Source organism: Mobula birostris, chromosome 21 (assembly GCF_030028105.1).
Source record: "Mobula birostris isolate sMobBir1 chromosome 21, sMobBir1.hap1, whole genome shotgun sequence".
NCBI lineage: Eukaryota > Metazoa > Chordata > Chondrichthyes > Myliobatiformes > Myliobatidae > Mobula > Mobula birostris.
Window position 1 is genome coordinate 11,513,112 of NC_092390.1, and position 20,890 is coordinate 11,534,001.

The 20,890-nt window shown below is 43.5% G+C and overlaps 1 protein-coding gene across 1 annotated transcript in view; it reads left to right on the forward strand.

Annotated features, from left to right (window-relative positions):
• Nucleotides 1-20,890, forward strand: part of armh3 (armadillo like helical domain containing 3) — a 184,026-nt gene that overhangs the window by 97,578 nt on the left and 65,558 nt on the right. The window contains exons 21-23 of the mRNA XM_072238945.1: nucleotides 140-222; nucleotides 11,145-11,271; nucleotides 12,197-12,272. Of these exons, the coding sequence (XP_072095046.1) occupies nucleotides 140-222; nucleotides 11,145-11,271; nucleotides 12,197-12,272 (286 nt within the window). The remainder of the gene's footprint in view (nucleotides 1-139; nucleotides 223-11,144; nucleotides 11,272-12,196; nucleotides 12,273-20,890) is intronic.

Here is a 20,890-nt window from a genome sequence, read left to right on the forward strand (position 1 = left end):
TTGCATGCCACTGTGCATCTGTCTGCCACTGTAGTTATAATGTGTGTCATTCCAAAATGCATCAAGGCAAGTGTGAAATTCAGAATGAGCTGTTGAAATTGACTATCGTTTTCTCACTATCTGCCTCATCTCATTGCAGCACTAATCAATTTGCTGAAGTTTGTGATGTCGAACGAGACAGTGCTATTGGGAAAACATAATATCTTTGCTCTGGCTTTAACGGTGAGCTGTTATTTTTTATTTTCTTGATGTCTCCTGTTTCCTCAAAAGGTATTGAGAACAGTCAGTCTGTGAAAGTGTGGACTTATCCCTGTGCCATTGATTATATAACACTGGAGTCTTGTCACTGCTTTATAGAACGCTCAACAGAATGTCGCCTGATTGTGTGACTGACAGCGTGATGGTGCCTCTGGGACTGGCGCTGCAGTGCCGTGTTCCCCGCGGACCGTGCGACCGACGCCGTGAAGCTGGGTATCATTGAATACCTTGAAAATATAAAATATTTAAAGAGCAGGTTTAAGAGGGAAATGTGGAACGCAAAAGAAGATATGAGATGGATTCAGCAGGCAGGGTTAGAGATAATCTGGAGGTTCTTCACTTACATTAGTGACTGGAGAGACAAGGTGCTCTTGGACCATCACAGCCTTTACAGGAGATGCAGTTCGCCTATGTGTGGAACTATATGAGATGACTGAGGCTCTTAATGTCTTTCCCCTAGTGTTTACTAAGGAGAATACTGTGGATGTCAAAGAAATGAAGGTAATAATTCATGGAGTCTGGGAACTTGCATATTATGAGGAAGGAGGTACTCATACCCGTGAAGCACACTAAAGTGGGCAAATCCCTTAGGTCTGATCAAGTATGGATCTTGTGGGAGGCCAGGGAAAAAACTGTGGAGACCCTTCTGGAGATATTTGCTTTGTCATTGGCCAGTGACAAAGTTCCAGAAGATATGATGGTGGATAATGTTCCATTGTACAAGAAGGATAATGAGGACAGGCCAGTGAGCCTGACTTCATTGCAGGGCAAATTACTGGAGGAAATTCTGAGGGACAAGATCTGCCATCACTTGGATAATCGAGGCCTGATCAGGAATACTCCACGTGGTTTTAGGTATGGGAGGTCATGTATGACAATCATTTGGACTTTTTGGAAGAGGTAACCAAGGGCCTAGATGAAGGTAGAGTAGTGATGTTATCTATGTGGACTTTTAAAGCCTTTCTCTAGGTGTGGCGTGGTAGGCTGATCTGGTAGATTAAGTTGGATGATACAGGGCTTGTGCTTGTGGAAGGGATTCAGAATTGGCTCGATGATAGGAAGCAGAGGATGGAAGTTGAAGGTTGATGCCCTGGAAGCCTGTGATTAGTGAGTTTCAAAGTTCAAAGTAAATTTATTATCAAATTACATGTATGTTACCTTATAGTACCTTGAGATTCATTTTCTTGCAGGCATTTACAGGGGGAATACAATAGAGTTTATGAAAACTATACCTAGACAAAGACTGACAGTCAACTGGAGTCCTAGACAAGTACAGCACAGAAACAGGCCCTTCGGCTCAGACAGTATGCCTAAGCCATCTAAACTGCCTCCTCCCATCGACCTGCAATGGGACCATTGCCCTTCAGACCCCTACCATCCATAAGATATAGGAGCAGAATTAGGCCATTCGGCCCATTGAGTCTGCTCCACCATTCCATCCTGGCTGATTCAATTTTCCCCTCATCCCCAGTCTCCTGCCTTCTCCCAGTATCCCTTCATGCCCAGACCAATCAAGAATCTGTCAACCTCTGCCTTAAATATACATAAAGGCTTGGCCTCTACAGCTGCCTGTGGCAAAGAATTCCACAGATTCACCACCCTCTGACTAAAGAAATTCCTCCTTGTCTCTGTTCTAAAAGGACACCGCTCTATTCTGAGGCTGTGTCCTCTGGTCTTAGACTCTATCACCATAGGAAACATCATCTTCACATCCACTCTATCTCCAGGCTTCTAGGCGACGCTCTCCGCTCCACACCTCAGCAAACACTCTCAGACAGCAAAGTACAAGATCCCTCAATGAGCCTAAAAGCTCACCATCAAAATATAAATCACAGGTTCCAATGACACACAACTTCGTAGTAGAACCATATTTGAAAGAAGCAGTTCAGTGAACTGTTTGCAGGACGTTGCAGTTGGTCGCGTTGTTTGAGAGTACTATCTTGGGTCGGTATAGAGTGGATCTGGGTAGGATGTTTCCTATAGTGTCACAGTCCAGGATCAGAAGGCACAGCCTCAGAATAGAAGGATTCCCCTTGGAACAGAGATAGTCAGCGGATGCCACGGTCAGCTGTGGAGGCCAAGTCATTGGATATATTTAAAGCAGAGGTGGTTAATATGTACTTGATTAGTCAGGGTGTCAAAGGTTACAGGGAGAAGGCAGGTTTATTAACCCTCACAACCCCATTCTCCTGCCATGATGGAATGGTGGAGCAGATGCAACGAGCTAGAGTCACAACACGCTGGAGGAACTCAGCAGGTCGGGCAGCATCCGTGGAAATGATGAGTCGACGTTTTGGGCCGGAACCCTTCGTCAGGACTGAAGAGGGAGGGGGCAGAGTCCCTATAAAGAAGGTGGGGGAGGGTGGGAAGGAAAAGGCTGGTAGGTCCAGTTGAAAAACCAGTAATTTGAAAGACAAAGGGGTGGGGGAGGGGAAGCAGGGAGGTGATAGGCAGGAAAGGTGAAGAAGGATATGTCCATACATGGCCTCCTCTACTGCCATGCTGAGGCTAAACTCAGGTTGGAGGAGCAACACCTCACATACCGTCTAGGTAGTCTCCAGTCCCTTGGTATGAACATAGAATTCTCCAGCTTCTGGTAATTCCCTCCCCCTCCCTTCCTCTATTCCTATTTCACTCTGCCCCCTCCCCCAGCTGCCTATCACCTCCCTCATGGTTCCACCTCCTTCTACCCATTGTGTTTTCCCCTATTCCTTCTTCACCTTTCCTGCCTATCACCTCCCTGCTTGCCCTCCCCCACCCCTTTGTCTTTCAAATTACTAGTTTTTCAACTGTACCTACCAGCCTTCTCCTTCCCACCCCCCCCCCACCTTCTTTATAGAGCCCCTGCCCCCTCCTTCTTCAGTCCTGACGAAGGGTTCCGGCCCAAAACGTGGACTGATCATTTCCACGGATGCTGCCCGACCCGCTGAGTTCCTCCAGCGTGTTGTGAGTGTTGCTTTGATCCCAGCATCTGCAGATTATTTTGTATTTGCAATGAGCTAGATGGTTTAATCCTGTTCCTATGATTTATGGTCTTATTTATGGAGATATAGTAAATTGTGATTGTACATGGCATAGTTAGCAAGTTTACTGATGCTAAATTCAGGGTCTTGTTGATGGTGAAGCAAGGTACAATAAATTACAGAAATTTTGATCGGTCAGCTCATCAGATGGCTGAAGAATGGAAAACGGTTTTCAACTTGGATAAGTGTGAGGTGATGCATTTTTGACAATCAAAGCAGGGTGGCACCTATAGAGTGAATGGCAGGGTACTGACGAGTGAGCAACCTAGAGTACAGGTGGCACAGTTCGCTGAAAGTGGCTGCTCAAGTAGGCAGGGTGATGCAGGAGGTGTTAAATGTGCTGGCCTTCAGTTGGGGCATTGAGGTTAGAAATAGGGACATCGTGTTGCAGTTCTATAGGTTGTTGGTATGATCACTCATGGAGCACCGTGACCAGCTTTGGTGGCCTTAGTGTTGAACGAGACTGTCAACCTGGAGCAGGGGGATGGCTGGATTAGAGGGCCTGAGTTGTGTGGGGGGGGGGGGCGGAGGGTTGCCATGCTGACCCTTCATTGCTTGGAGTGTTGGGGAACGAGAGGCGACCTCACAGAATTTTATAAGATCATGAGCGGTGTGGATAAGGTGAACAGGAGGGCTCGTGCAAGGCAAGAGGGTAGAAATTTAAAAGAGGCCTGAGAGGTAACCTCTCTTACATAGAGGGTAGGGGATAGTGAGTACCTGGAATGAGCTGCCAGAGGAATTCATTGAGGCAGATGCAACTGGAATATTGAAGAGTCGTTTAGAAGGTTACATGGAGGAGAGGGGCTGGAAGGTTTCGAGCTGATGGTGGGCTAGTGGGGCTAGCATGGAGGAATGTCTTGTTAGGCTGGAACAGTTGGGCTGAGAGGCCTGTTTTTGTGCTGTTCTACTCTTATGGCTGACACCGTGACAGTGCGTCCCCACGGGCTGTGTGATGGACACTGACAGTGCGATCACACCATCTGCTGCCCTATCATGCTCCCATCACTGTGTCGGGATTGCCGGGAGGTGTCCAGGGAAGCACTGGTGACTGACAAGATGCCTCTCCCAGTTCCTGAATACAGTGAGTGCCTGAGACTCTGTTTTTTCTGCATAGTCTGGAAACTGTGTAGTAAAGGGTCCGGTTATCAGAGCCCTTGTTTCTAACCTACATTCCCCTGAACTTGGCAACAAATCCTACAGCCCTTTCTCTTTATTAATGACAGAGGTTCCAAGCTGTAAACAGAATGGAGGATTCTTTTTTAACAAGTAAGGGATTGTTCTTGTTACTTAGCAACAAGAACCTAGCAACAGGGCAGATGAATGTCACCTGACCATTTATATAAATTCTTTCGAAACCCAGCATGGATGTTCATTCCTTACCGACCTCAGCCTCTCAGATCCACCTCCCTCAGTGCGCGCACACACAGAATCACATGATGGACACCATCCAGTCTGTCGCCTGTGCTTTTAAGTCCTGAATACTGTATTTGATCTTGGCCCTCCAGCATCTGAGATGTGCTGTCTTCTCGTTACTGCCACTGGGGAGGATGTACAAGAGCCTGAAGACCTGCAGTCAATGATGCAAAAGCAGCTTCTCCACCATTAGATTTCTGGACAAACTCTGAACATTACCTTATTATTCCCTTTTTCACTATGTTTTTGCAATTTAATTTTATATATTCGTACTGCTGATGCAAATCAAAAAAAGATCACATCATGTGTTGGTGATAATTAATCTGATCCTGATAAGAATTATTTAAAAATAAGGGGTTTAGGACAAAACTGCAGTGAAATATTTTCTCAAGCAGCATGCACAAAATGCTGGTGAAACTCGGCCAATCAGGCAACACCTCAGAATTAGGATCATGTTTAATATCACTGGTATGTGTCGTGAAGTTAGTTGTTTTGCAGCAGCAGTACATTGTAATACATAATAAAAGCTATAAATTACAGTAAGTATATAGATTCAAAGTACGTTTGTGATCAAAGCATGTATACAGTATACAACCTTGAGGTTTGTCCTCCCGCACGCACCATGAAACAAAGAAACATCATGGAACCCATTCAAAGAAAACATCAAACACCTATGCTCCATCTGGCAGAAGAAACAGGATCTCCCAGTGGCCACCCGTTTTAATTCAACTTCCCATTCCCATTCCAATATGTCAATCCATGGCCTCCTCTACTGTCGCGAAGAGGCCACACTTGGGTTGGAGGAACAACACCTCATATTCCATCTGGGTAGCCTCCAACCTAGTGGCATAAATATCGATTTCTCGAATTTCCGGTAATAGCACCCCCCCCTTCACCATTCCACATCCCCTTTTTCCCTCTCTCACCATATCTCTCTGCCCACCCATCACCTCCCTCTGGTGCCTCCCCCCCCCACCTTTCTTTCTTCCATGGCCTTCTGTTTTTCTCCTTTCAGACCCCCTTCTCCAGCCCTGTATCTCTTTCACCGGTCAAGTTACCAGCTCTTTACTTCATCCTTCTCCCCCCTCCCCGGTTTTACCTATCACCTTGATTTTCTCTCTCCCCTCTGCCACCTTTTAAATCTACCCCTCAGCTTTTTCTCTGCAGTCCTACTGAAGCATCTCGGCCTGAAGCATCGACTGTTCTCTTTTCCATAGATTAGATGCTGCCTGGCCTGCTGAGTTCCTCCAGCATTTCGTGTGTGTTGCATCAAACACCTAATGCGTGCAAAAAAAAAAAAGCAGATTCCACAAACTGCAAAAAGCGAATGAGTAACACAGAATATTAAACATCAAACCACAGAATTCTCAAAAGGGTTTAGGTGTTCAGTTTAGTTCATTTTAGTTTACTGTTGTCTAGTTTGTTGACTGGAGGCTGCAGAACCAGTCCACACCAGAGTGCCCCGATCAAATCATGCAAAAATATCAAAAGAAAGAGTAACCAGAAGCACATGTAACATGAACTGCAGAGTCCTCCAAAGCAAGACAACAGCCCAGAGCTGCGCCAAACAAACCTTGCGTGAGGACGACTTTTGCACCAGTCAAACGTAGGCACACGGAGCTGAACACCCACTCATCTTCCACTCTCATCCTCTTCGGTGTCAGTTTTACTCGATGTTTCAACCCATCACGGATTTGCGCTCTGCCATTACGCCACACACTCCTCTCTCAACCTCACTGAATTCCCCGAGACAGCAAAATCGCCAGATCACTCGCTCGGCCCAAAAACACATCATCAAAAGTAAATTAAAGCTCCAGTCACAACCAGTTTCGTAGTAGAACCATGTTTAAATGAAGTAGTAGGGGCGTCACCATTGGTCGCTGGCACCATCTTGTATATTAAAATTAAATTAAATTGAAAATAGAATTAGATAAGTAGTGCAAAAAGAGGAAAAAATACTGAGGTACTACTGTTCATGGGTTCATTGTTCATTTAGAAATCTGGTAGCAGGGCTGAAGAAGAGTACAAGAAGTATGGTAGATGATCTTGTTGCACTGTTACACATTGTCGGGTATGATGTTGTGGTCATCACTGAATCATGGTTGTAGTTGGGGACTGAATGTCCAAGGGTACACGTTGTATCGGAGGGATAGGAAGGTCGGCAGAGGGGGAGGCCTGGCTGTGGAGGTAAAGAATAGCATCAGATCTGTAGAAAGATGTGAAATAGGATCGGAAGTTGTTGAATCCTTGTGGGTTGAGTTGAGAAACTGCAAGAGTAAAAGGACCCTGATGGTAGTTATATACAGGCCTCCCAACAGTAGCTGGGATGTGGATCACAGATTACAACAGGAAATAGAAAAGGTGTGTCAAAAGGACAATGTTATGATAGTCATCGGAGATTTCAACATGCAGGTCGATTGGGAAAATCAGGTTGGAAGTGGATCTCAAGAGAGTGTGTTTCTTGAATGCCTGCAAGATGGCTTTTTAGAGCAGTTTGTTGCTGAGCCTACTTGGGGATCAGCAATACTGGATTGGGTGTTATGTAATGAACTGGAGGTGATTAGGGAGCTTAAGGTAAAATAACCATTAGGAGGCAGTGATCACAATATGAATAAGTTCAAATTGAAATTTTATTAGGGAGAAAGTAAAGTCTGATGTGGCAGTATTTCAGTGGACTAAAGGAAATTACAGTGGTATGAGAGAGGAGTTGGCCAAAGTAAATTGGAAGGAGATTTTGGCAGGGATGACAACAGAGCAGCAATGACATGAATTTCTTCCTAATTTTTCTCAGGTGCAGGTTAGATGTATTACAAAAACAAAGAAATACTCAAATGCCAAAATACTACAACCGTGGGTGACAAGGGAAGTCAAAGCTAATGCAAAAACAGAAGACAGGACATACAATAAAACAAAAATTAATGGGAAGACAGGATTGGGAAGCTTTTTAAAACTCTACAGAGAGCAACTAAAAGAATCATTAGGAGGGAAAAGATGAAATATGAAAGCAAGCTAACAAACAATATCAAAGTGGATAGTAAAAACTTTTTCAAGAATGAAAAAAAAATAAAAGAGAGGAGAGTGGATATAGGACAGCTAGAAAATGAGGCTGGAGAAATAATAAAGGGGGCCAAGGAGATGGCAGGTGAACTAAATGGGTATTTTGTATCAGCGTTCACTGTGCAAGACACTAGTAGTGTGCCAGCTATTGAAGGGTGCGAGGGAAGAGAAGCAAGTGCAGTTACTTTTACAAGGGAGAAGGTGCTAGAAAAGCTCAAATACCTAAGGGTACATAAGTTATCCGGTCCAGATGAACTGCACCCTAGGGTTCTGAAAGAGTTAGCAGTAGAGATTGTGGAGGCATTAGTAACTATCTTTCAAAGATCATTGGACTCTGGCATGGAGCCAGAGGGCTGGAAAATTGCAAATGTCACTCCATTCTTTAAGAAAGGAGGAAGGCAGCAGAAAAGAAATTGTAGACCAGTTAGCCTGACCTTGGGTGGCTGGGTAGCTGTTGGAGTCAATTGTTAAGGATGGGGTTATGGAGTACTTGGTGACATAGGACAAGATGGGACAATGTCAGCATGGTTTCCTTAAGGGAATTCTTTGAGGAGATCTGCGGTCTCCCCCTGAGGAAGTGAAAGATCCAGTAGCAGAGGAGGTACGGAGGCACAAGTTTTAGAGCTTCTTGATTAGAACTGAGGCTATGATTGTGTTGAACACAGCTATAGTCAGTAAACAGCACTTAAGTATTCCTACTGTCCAGATGATCCAAGGTCAAGTGCAGAGCCAGTGAGATTGTACCAGCTGCAGACCAATTGTGGTGATAGGCAAACTGGTGGGGTTCAGGCCCTTGCTTAGGCAGGAGTTGATTCTAGCCATGACCAACTTCTCAAAACACTCACAGTAAATGTCCTGTAGTTGGGCGATAATCATTGAGGCAGCTTGCCCTGCTTTTCTCAGGCACTGGCATGATCGTCACCCTTTCGAAGCAGGTGGGAACCTCCTGCAGCAGTGAGAGATTGAAAGTGTCCTTGAACATTCCCACCATTTGGTTGGAACGGGTTTTCAGTGCCTCACCAGGTACACCATTAGGGCCTGGCACATTGTCGGGGTTCACCCTCTGAAGGATGTCCTTGCGCCATCGGCCTCCGATTCAGAGATCGCAGAGTCACCGGATGCTGCAGGGATTTGCACAGGTTTACTTTCATTCTCCCTTTCGAGGCGTGCATAAAAGGCATTGAGCTCATCTCGGAGTAAAGCATCACAGCCATTCATGACATTATGTTTTGTTTTGTAGGAAATCATTAGGACTTAATTTGAAATGTCAGTTGTTTATTTCCCACCGTAGATGCTGCGTGGCTCACTGAGTTCCTTTAGCATTTTGTATGTGTTGCTCGAGATTTCCGGCATCTGCAGGATTGCTGGGTGTTTATGAAATAGCTTCTGTCTGTGCCTCGTGAGTGTTTGGAACCTGGTGGAAGCAGAGCCTGTGAATATTTTAAGGCTGAGTTAGACATTTGATAAGCAGGGGCATGGAAGGTTAACAGTACTGGAGTTGAGATTGTAGTTTTATCTTCAATGATTCTATTGAAAAGCGGAAATAAAACAGAACAGAAAATGCTGTAAACACTCAGCAGGGACAAGCCTCATTTGTGCAGAGAGAAGCAGCTAATGTTTCCGACAACTGAGAAAGAGAGAGACAATTAGTTTAGGTAAGGGAGGGCCGAGAATACAAATGAAGGAGAGAAGGTGCGGGTGATTTCGGTTTCAATTTATTTATTACGAGTACATCAAAACATAGTGAAATGTGCCATTTGCTTTAACAGCCAGCACACCAAAGGAGTTGCTGGGGGCAGCCCACACATGTCGCCACGCACTCCAGCTACTGCACAGCATGCCCACAGTATTTAGCAGAACAGGGCAAGCAACAGCAACAATAACAAAACAAGACAAGATCAGCAAAACAAGCCCCATTCCTATCTCACACATCCATACAGGCTAACATCCCCAGGATAGGCGGCCTCTAGTCCTTGTCCCTGGATTCTCAGACGTCTGGGCTCCAACTTCAGACTTCAGCCAGGATGCTGATTGAGGGTTTGACCTTGGGACTTTGACTTCCAACTCCGTCAACCTAAGCCCTCCTGACTCCTTTGGGTTTTTACCTCCAGTCTCTGACCCTCAAGTTTCTACAGGCGGACTTGCTGGGCTCTGGACTTTGACCTTTGCCCTTACCCTCCAGATTTTACCAGATTTCAGTTTAAATGGCTAATCCTGTTTAAAAACATAAGAACAAGCAAACTAAAGTAGGAGAATTTGACATTGAGTGCAGCAGGCTGCAATGTGTACGTGTTAAGGATTTGATGTTGTTCCTCCAGGTTGTGTTGAGCCTCACTGTAACAGCACAGGAGCCCATAGACTGAAGTCATAGTAACTAGCAACCGGAAGCTTGGGATTGCTTCTGCAGATTGAGCACAGGGTCTCTGCAAAGCGATTACCCAGTCTGTGCTCATTGTCCCTACTGTGGAGGGAGCACAAGAGGTTGAATGGTCCACTCCACCCCTAAGTGTACAGCTTCAAAGCCCTACATAAGAATGGATACAAAACCATTTGAGACATTCACTGAGCTAATTTCCTGAATGAGACGGCTATCCTATCGAAGTTTACGCCTGCATTCTTTAAGAGTTAGACGAATGAAGGTGATCTCATTGAAATAAAATAATCCTAAGGTGATGTGACAAGGTTGACATTGAGGTGTTAATGTGCAATATCATGCACACAATATGCAATATACATAATCTATGCACAATCGATGTGTATTGATTATGCAAACTGTCCACAAAACTGAAGCTGTCAAACAGATTCAATCTCTTCTCTGATAACAGTAAGCAGAATATCTTCAAGTTTTCAAGGTGTTCAGATAATGGTAATGCAAGTCTCAGCATCACAGCTATTGTTCAAAGTTCGAAGTAAATTTACTGTCAAAGTACCTATATGTGACCATATTCTACATTGAGGTTCATTTTCTTGCAGACATTCATGGTAGTGGTAGAGTTAACATTGTGGAGTGTCATAGCGTCATAGATGTAGCCTGGGAAGAGGCCTTTCAGCCCACAGTGTCTATTTACGTCAATACTGCATTCTTCCTTATTTATCTTTCCCACAATCCCATAACGTGGCCCAGATTCTACCACTCTTCTACACACAAGTGACAATTAACCAGTTGTGGGAGGAACCTGGAGTTCCCAGGGGAGACCCATGTGCTCAAGGGGAAAACGTGTAAACTCCACACACCTGAATCAGCCCTGGGTCTCTGGCACCCGTGCCACTGTGCCTGTGATATCTCGGACTCGTGCTGGTACATAGGATGGCAGGGTTGTGCCCATTGTGTTTTCCACCGTTCCTGAGTCACAATGAGAGATTAATTGGGCCGCACCTTCCTCTCATTTGCAGGTGGTGAATTTGTTCAACGTGTTCATTACCTATGGTGACACTTTCCTTCCCACACCGAGCAGTTACGATGAACTTTACTATGAAATCATTCGAATGCACCAAGTCTTCGATAACTTGTATTCAATGGGTGAGTTTACATTTTTCTCAATGGATGGTTGTGAACTTGCATTGCCTTAACACCTCAGGTTGTTCCGAAGTCCTTTCCAGCAGGGCAAGTCTATCTGAGGGCAGAGGTGGGAGGAAAGTTACTATTCCTGTGTAAGAAGCAGTAAGATTTGACGAAAGCCATCATGGTAATGAGTTGATGAGTTTTTTTAGTGATAGTGTTGACGGGTACATTTTGATACCAGTACGTCCCCTTTAATCTTTGTCTGCTGTGGAAGGTCGATGGGCAGTCACAGTTCACTCCTGCACTGCAAAATAGTTTCTGCAGTTTGCCCTCTATAGCACACTGGAGAGTCAGACTGAGTTATTTGTGAAAGACGCTGGAGATGGAGACAAGCCCCGTGACCTGTTGACTAAAATGATTGGGGATTAGAGGATCTTATTGCAAGAATCTGGTGCCTTGGTAGTGCTAGTCCAGCATTTTGTGTGTCTCGCACACAAAATGCTGGAAGAAATTGGCGGGTCAGGTAACATCACTGGAGGAGACATTTCAGGCTGAGACCCTTCATCAGGACTAGGTGAAGGGTCTCGGCCTAAAATGTTAACTGTTTATTCCTCTCCGTAAATGCTGCCTGTTCTGCTGAGTTTCTCCGACATTTTCTGTGTGTGTTACTCAATATTTCCAGCATCTGAAGAATCTCTTGTGTTTCATGATCTTGTGTGTCTCCCTCATTTTAGCCCCCAATGTTGCAGGCTGGTTTCTGCCACTTCAGTCCCTCTCTCCATAGCATACTTCCCAGAACTCCTAAATAAATCTTCTTCAACCTCCCTTCCTTCGGATTGTTCGTGGAGGTGTGATAGGCACAATGTGCTGTCCACTCTTAAAAATGTGTCCGTGGAAGAGTGTTTAATGTACATTGGTCAATCTTGTTTCTGCTCTGTCCCAGTTCTGAGGCTCTCAACAAACAGCGGTCAGTGGAAGGAGCCAGCAAGCAAGGTCACGCACGCACTCATCAACGTCAGGTAAGAAACAGATGTAATTCTCAGTGACCGTTCGGGCTAAAGGGCCTCTTTCGTACTATGAATGCTGGCCACAGTGACTGGTTTACCTTCGTTGAACCTGCTGAGTTAGGGAATATTGCAATATCTGTGTTATATCACTTAGCTCAGTGTATACCAAACAAAAGTGCTTAAATACAATACATTCTGCAGATGCTGGAAATATTGTGCAACACATACAAAATGCTGGAGAAACTCAGCAAGTCAGCAATAAATAGAGGGAACTAAAGAGTCAGTGTTTTGGACTGAGACCTGATGAAGGGTCTCAGCCCAAAACGTCAACTATTTATTCCCCTCTATAGATGGGGCCTGATATGCTAGCTTTCTCCAGCATTTTATGTAAATATTTTAAATGTTTAGGAAGTGACAACTTCCCAAACCTTAATATACAGCAAAAAAAAAACTGCAGTTGGAATTCATCAGGTGGAGGGAAATAAACAATTGATGTTTTGGGTCAAGATCATTCACCTTTGGGAAATGGAAGGAAACTGGAGCTCCCAGAAGAGCCCCATGCAGTCACGGGGCAAATGTGGAGGCTGTCCCAAAGGTTGGGATTGGACCCAGGTCTCTGCTGGAGCAGAGGAGGCTGCTCCACCCTATGTGCCTTGTATCTATGAAGATCTCTATGAGGACTCACACTGGTGTGTCAGAGGGCTGAGTTGTTCCTGGTGCAAGCTATTTTCCTTTCCCACCGCTCCTTGGCACGTTGTCCACAAGATCTTCCTTCAGTACAGATTGGGGGTACCCAACCTGGGGTGCACAGACCTCTCAGTTAATGGAAGGGGCGTATGGCAGAAAAAAGGTTGGGAACTCCTGGTCCAGATGAAGGATCTCAACCTCAAACGTTAATGGTCCGTTTCCCTCGACAGGTGCTACTCAATCCACTGAATTCCTCCAGCAGTTCTTTTGTTGATCTAGATTCAAGTGTCTGCTGTCTCTTGTATCTCCAAGATAATAATTAATGTGCACTTTGTGTCCTTTACAACTTTAAGCAAACACTGGAAGTATTACAGCCAGGGATGTGATTGTGAATTGTTGGTGCCTTGGTTATGTAGGACATTTTCTACCTAGCAGATATCAGCAACCTGATCATCTCACAAGACCGTAAGAAATCAGCCCATGACTTCTCAAGCCTGCTTCACCATTCAGTAAGGGTATGGTTGATCTGTGCCACTTCCTTGTTCTTGTTTCCGTTATAGTTTGATGCCTGTCAGTCTCTCTGTTAAATATATTATTGACTCTGTCTCCATAGGATACTCCGGTACAGAATTCCAAAGATTAATAACTTTGTGTGAGAGAGAAGAAATTCTTCCTCATGTCAATCTGAAATGAGCAACTTATTTGGTATTTAAAGTGGAGATTGATTATTAAGGGTGTCAAAGATTATGGGGAGAAGGTAGGAGAATGGGGTTGAGAGGGAAAATAAATCAGTTCTGATCTAATGGCAGAGTAGACTCGATGGACTCAATGGCCTAATTCTCAACCTATGTCCTGTGATTTCACTGGAATGCTGTTAATTTTTCTTTGAAATTTCTCTCATACTCCATGCAATAAAGACTAGCTTACTTACCTTGCAGTCATTGCTGCCATGTTATATTTCATGTACAGAGCACCCCCAAATTCCTTTGGATCATATTTTGTAGTTTGCCTCTGTTCAAATAATAATAGTTTTTAATTTTTTCATTCAAAATTGGTGACCTCTTGGTATAGATGAGTGGATTTTTGTTCCAGGGACTCATTAATAATTGCTGTATTTTTAATTGAAATTTACTTAACTGCTTGAATATAAAAGCACTGCTGCCATTTGAACCTTAGATCAGTAGTTGAGCCTTGGGAAACCAGCTCCTTAACCATTACTTTGCAGTATTTATTCTGTGGTCATAACTGTAACACAATTGTTTGCTGTGATTGTGGGTGAAAAGAAAGTAGCCTGGGGAACTTTCTACCAAAGTGCATGACCATGCATTTTCCAACTTTGTGTTTCATTTGCCTCTTTCTTGCCCGTTCTCCTAATCTGTCTAAGTCCTTCTGCAGCCTACCTGTTTCCTTCACACTACCTGCCCCTCCACCAATCTTCGTATCATTTGCAAATCTGGCAACAAAGCCACCTATTCCATTATCTAAATCACTTATATACAGCATAAAGCAAAGTGGTCCCAACACTGACCCCTGCGGAACACCACTGGCAGCCAACCAGAAAAGGATCCGCTTATTCTCACTCGCTGCCGCCTACTAGTCAGCCAATGCTCTAACCATGCCAGTAACTTTCCTGTAGTGCCATGGGCTGTTAACTTGATAAGTACTCTCAAGTGTGGCACCTTATCAAAGGCATTCTGAAAGTCCAAATATACAACATCCACTGCATCCCCTTTATCTATCCTACATGTAATCGCCTCAAAGAATTCCCTTGGGGAAACCATGTTGACTTTCTCCTATCTTGTCCTGTGTCACCAAGTACTCCATAACCTCATCCTTAACAATTGACTCTGACATCTTCCCAACCACTGAGGTCAGGAACTGGTCTATAATTTCCTTTCTGCTGCCTTCTTCCTTTCTTAAAGAGTGGAGTGACATTTGCAATTTTCAGTCCTCTGGCACCATACTAGAGTCCAATGATTTTTGGAAGATCATTACTAATGCCACCACAATCTCTATCACGACCTCTTTCAGAATCCTAGGATGCAGTTTATTTGGTCCAGGTGACTTGTGTACCTTTAGGTCTTTCAGGTTTTTGAGCACCTTCTGCCTTGTAATGGTAACTGCATTCACTTCTCTTCTCTCACGCCCTTCAACATTTGGCACACTGCTAGTGTCTTCCACAGTGAAGGCTGATGCAAAATACTCATTTAGCTCATCTGCCATCTCCTCGGCCCCCTTTGTTATTTCTCCAGCCTCATTTTCTAGCAGTCCTACTCTCATCTCTTCTGTTTTTTACATACTTGAAAAAGCTTTCACTGTCCACTTTGATATTGTTTGCTAGCTTGCTTTCATATTTCATCTTTTCCCTCCTAATGGTTCTTTTAGTACCTCTCTGTAGGTTTTTAAAAGCTTTCCAATCCTCTGTTTTCCCACTAGTCTTGCTTTGTTGTATGCCCTGTCTTTTGCTTTTGCTGTGGCTGTCCCTTGTCAGCCACAGTTGTACTATTTTGCTGTTTGAATATTTCTTTGTTTTTGGAATATATCTATCCTGCAACTTCCTCAGTATTACCAGAATCTCACCATTTCTGCTCTGCTGTCATCCCTGCCAGCATCTCCTTCCAATTTACTTTGGCCAACTCCTCTCTCATACCACTGTAATTTCCTTTACTCCACTGAGATACTGCTATGTCAGGCTTCACTTTCTCCCTAATAAAATTTCAATTTTAACTCAGTCATATTGTGATCACTGCCTCTTCAGTTTTCTTTTACCTTAAGCTCCCTAATCATCTCTGGTTCATTACATAACACCCAATCCAGTATCACTGATGCCCTAGTAGACTCAACGACAAACTTCTCTAAAAAGCCATCTTATAGACATTTAACAAACTCGCCCTCTTGAGAACCATTTCCAACCTGATTTTCCCAATCTACCTGCATGTTGAAATCTACCATGACTATTATAATATTACCCTTTTGACTTGGCTTTTCTATTTCCTGTTGTAATCTATGGTCTACCTCTCCAGCCATTGTTGGGAGGCCTGTATATAACTGCTATCAACGTCCTTTTACTCTTGCGGTTTCTTAACTCAACTCACAAGGTTTCAACACCTTCTGATCTTTTTCACATCTTTCTAGTGATTTGATGCCATTCTTTACCAGCAGAGCCACACCATCCCCTCTGCCTACCTTCCTATCCCTCCGATACAACGTGTAACTTTGGACATTCAACTCCCAACTGCAACCGTCCTTTAGCCACGTATGAGTGATGGCCACATCATACCTAACAATCTGTAATACTGCAACAAGATCATCCACCTTATTTCTTATACTCCGTGCACTGGGATATAACACTTGGAGTGCTGCATTTGCTACCCTTTTTGATTCTGCATCCCTAATGCACTGATACCCACCCTGCTGGCTGCAGTATGCCCTATCATCTGCCTGGCCTTCCTGACAGTCTGACTGGACACTATCTTTTTACCATCCGTCCTATCCGGAGTCCCTTCACTCCAGTTCCCACCCCACTGCCAAATTAGTTTAAACCCTCCCCAACAGCTCTAACAAACCTGCCCATGAGAATATTGAAACCCCCCCCGGGATCAGGTGCAACCCGTCACTTTCGAACAGGTCATACCTCCCCCTGAAGAGATCCCAATGATCCAAGAACCTGAAGCCCTGCCCCCTGCACCGGCTTCTCAGCCACACATTTATTTGCCAAATCATTCGGTTTCTACCCTCACTGGCACCTGGCACAGGTAGCAATACCGAAATTACTAGCCAGGACTACTGCTTCTCGGCTTTCTACCTAGGTCTCCAAGGTTTCAGGTCCTCTTTGCCTTTCCTCCTATGTGATTAGTACCGATATGTACCAAGACATCTTGCTGCACTCAGAATGTTGGAAAGGGAGGGAGTGTGGCTGGATGTCTCAGTACATAAGAGCCACAGGTACATATCAAGCAGTGTTAGATTGCTGCAAAGCCTCTGGACACCTGAAGACAGGAGATCAAATCAAATCTCACCACAGAGATAATTAAATAATCCTAATTGTACTTGTTGATTTCCCTTCATTGTGCTAAGGAAACAAAAACCCCTGCAGGGAGGGAGTTTGAATTAGTAAAATGATCTTGCCCCATGGGTTGAATGAATTGAATTCACTGTTCTGCTTTTGTGAGTAGAAGCAACAGCGAGTATGATTTCAACTCCAGTTGCAAGTACCTTAATGAGTTCCAGGTTTCTGTCATTGAGTGCCAATAATTAATAATTGAAAGCATTGCTATTGAATATTGAATTCGGTTATAATCAATAGCACACAGTTGCAAGGAAATGTTTGTGAACCCTTTGCAATTACCTGGTTTTCTGCATTAATTACTCATAAATGTGGTCTGATCTTCATCTAAGTCACAATAACAGACAAACACAATCTGCCTAAACTAGTAAACAAATGTACTTTTCATGCCTTTATTGAGCATTTTTTAAATCATTCTCAGTCCAGGCTGGAAAAAGTATATGAACCCTTGTATTTAATAACTGGTAGAACCTCCTTTAGCAGCAACAATTTCCACCAAACGTTTCCTGTAGCTACTGACCTGACTTGCACAATTGCAAGGAGGAATTTTAGACCATTCCTCCATACGAAACTGTTTCAGTCTATCAATATTTCAGGGCTACCTTGCGTGAACAGCCCTCACAGCAGCTCAATTGGGTTAAGGTTTGGACTCTAACTTGGCCATTCCAAAATACGAATTTTCTTCCTTTTAAACCATTCTGTTGTTGATTTACTCTTGTTTTACAGATCATTATCTTGTTGCATCATCTATCTTCAATTAATCTTCAGGTAACGGACCGCTACCCTGCCATTCTCCTGCAAAATGTCTTGATACAGTTTTGAATTCATTGTTCCCTCAACAATTGCAAGCTGTCCAGGCCCTGAGGCAGCAAAGCAGCCCCAAACCATGATAATCCTTCCACTGTGCTTTGCAGCTGGGATGAGGTTTTGGTGTTGTTGTGCAGTGCCCTTTTCCCTCCAAACATAGCATTTCTGCCAAAAAGTTCAACTTTTGTTTCATCTGCCCACAGAGCGTTGTCCCAGAAGCATTGTGGAGCATCCAGGTGGTCTTTTGCAAACTTGAGATGTGAAGCAATGTTTTTTTTTTTGGAGAGCAGTGGTTTCCTCCATGGTGTTCTTCCACGAACACCGTTCTTGTTCAGTGTTTTTTGCTTTGAAGACAGATGAACAGAGACTTTTGCAAGTTCTAGCAATTTCTGCATGGTCCTGGGTTATCCTTGGGTTCTCTTTCATTTCCTTCAGCATTGCACATTGAGCTCTTGGTGTGATCTTTGCAGGATGCCTACTCCTAGGGAGAATAGCAATAATACTGAATTTCTTCCATTTGTAGACAATTTCTCTTACTGTGGACCGATGAACACACTGGTCTTAATAAATACTTTTATAGCCTTTTCCAGCTTCATGCATCTGTACAATTCTTCTAAGGTCCCCTGAAAGTTGTCTTAATCGAGGCATGGAGCACATAAACAGATCTTTCTTGAGAAGAGCAGGCTCTTCAGTATCCTGACTGTGTCTTTTTTATAGTGCAGGGCACCTCTACAACCCACACCTCCAATCTCATCTCATTGATTGGAACACACGACACCAAATAGTTTTTGTAGAAGGGATTACCCCAGAGGTGCACATACTTTGTTGAACCTAGACTGTGATTGTTTAAATGGTGTACTCAGTACTGACGGGATAAAGTACTGTTGTTTGTGTGTTATTAGTTTAGGCAGATTGTGTTTGTCTACTGTGACAGATGAAGATCAGACCACATTTTATAAGTAATTAATGCAGAAAACCAGGTAATTGCAAAGGGTTCACAAACATTTTCTTGCAACTGTATATATAATCAGTAGATTCCAGTTAGTTGGAGCATTGGTTAATCGGGGCAGTTATTTATTTGGGACAACTCTTCAAGAATGAAAACTAATTAAGAAAATTGCCGGGGTTCCCTTCTTTTATTTGGGACACTATGCTGCTTAATTGGGGCATGGGTCTGTTGCTGAACAGTTTCTGATGTCAGTCACCTACGCCGGTGTGACCTTTAGACACTATACTGTGCTTAGAGTGAGCGGATGTTAAAATAGTGTCACTTACATGTGCTTGTGTTCAAAAAGAAGTTTTTGACACTGATAGTTGACGAGAGATAAGCAGCAAGACAATTCAGAACATTTGTGCTCACTGTGGTTTCAAACATTTAAGCGTGGAAATGTCAGAAAAGTCCAAAGTGAAAATTAAACTATTTCACTACAACAAGTTATGAATTATGAAAAAGTTGAAGGTATCAACAATCATCTTGAATGTTACAATGAAAATGAAGATTTGGAGGATGCAATCATCGAAAGCATTGTATGAAGGCAATCTATTATCTACACTAGGTGTCTGCACTGTCCTTGTTCATTTACAGTCAATCAATAGAAAATGGCACTGTTCACTGGATGAATTCCTCCACCAATAATTTTAGGTTCTAATACTCAGTGTTATAATACCATACTGGTATTGGTACCATTCTAATTTGTCCTGTATTTCACTTAAATACATAATTTGTTGCTCAGTTAAATGGTAGTTTGTGTTTTTATATCTTTTTTAAATATTTCCATGAACCTTCAGCTAACTGGGTAGCTACTAAACTGGGCCAAGATGTATTGATCCTGATGTGTCCGAATTAACCAGAGTCCAGTGTGTATGTGTACAGTGCCTTGAAAAAATTATTCAGCCCTTAACCCTTTGTTCATATAAATGAGTATTACAGCAGCAATTTTGATCAATTTAACTGGAAATTTTTATTTGTGAATGACATGATCCTTTTTTTCACGGTAGAGCTGAAAAAAACGGTAAATTATAAAACATGAAAAACTAAAAATTCAAAAATTGAAAGGTCAGCAGTTCAGAAGTGCTTATTCTCCTTTGCTCAGTCATTAGTTAAATAGCCTGTCACTGCTATTACAGCCAGTATTAGTTTTGGATAAGTCTCTATTAGTTTTGCACAATGTGATGGAGCAAGATTTCCTTGTTGCAAAATTGCTTAAACTGTGCCTGGTTATTTGGAGAGCGGCAGTGGATATCAATCTTGAGGTCTTGATGGTCGATCAGGTTAAGGTCAGGACTCTGACTGGGCCACTCAAGGATATCAATTGTTTTTTTTCAGTCAAAGTCACTCCATGGTTGCTCTGGCGGTGTGCATTGGGCCATTGTCCTGATCAAAGACAATCTTTCTCCCCAGTTTAAGCTTTCTGGCAGAGGCTAGCAGGTTTTTATCCAGAATCTCTCTATATTTAGGCAGCATCATCTTCCCATCAATTCTGACCAGATTTTCAATCCCTACTGCTGAAAAGCAACCCCATAGCATGATGCTATCTTCACCACACTTTACCTGGCTGATGCTCAGTATTAGATTAACGCCACACGTACTGCGTAGTGTGAGGCCAAAAAATTCCACTTTAGTGCCATCCGACCACAAGACTTTCTTCCACATCTTTAGAGTATCTTCTAAGTGTCGCTTTGCAAAGCCTTTACGGGCAAGAATGTGCTTTTTGTTTTAGCCAGGGCTTCTTCCTTGCTACTTTTCCATAAGTATCCTTTTTGTGAAAGGCCTTAAGGGTTGTGGAGCCATGTCCAGTTGCAGCTATTGACTTGTACAGCTCGCTCAGTGACTGTTGGCGTCACGTTAGCCTCTTTTACAAGTGCCATTTCTCTCCAGTAACTAAGTTTACAGAGGCAGCCTAACCTAGGCAGTGTGGCTGTTGTTTCAAATGTTTTCCACTTGTTCACGATGGACTGCCCTGTGCTCCAAGATGCCTTTGAGATGGTCTTGAACCCTTCCCCAGATTTGTGCTTTTCTATTATCATCTCCCTGACTTGTCTTGAATGCTCTTTTGTCTTCACTTTGGTT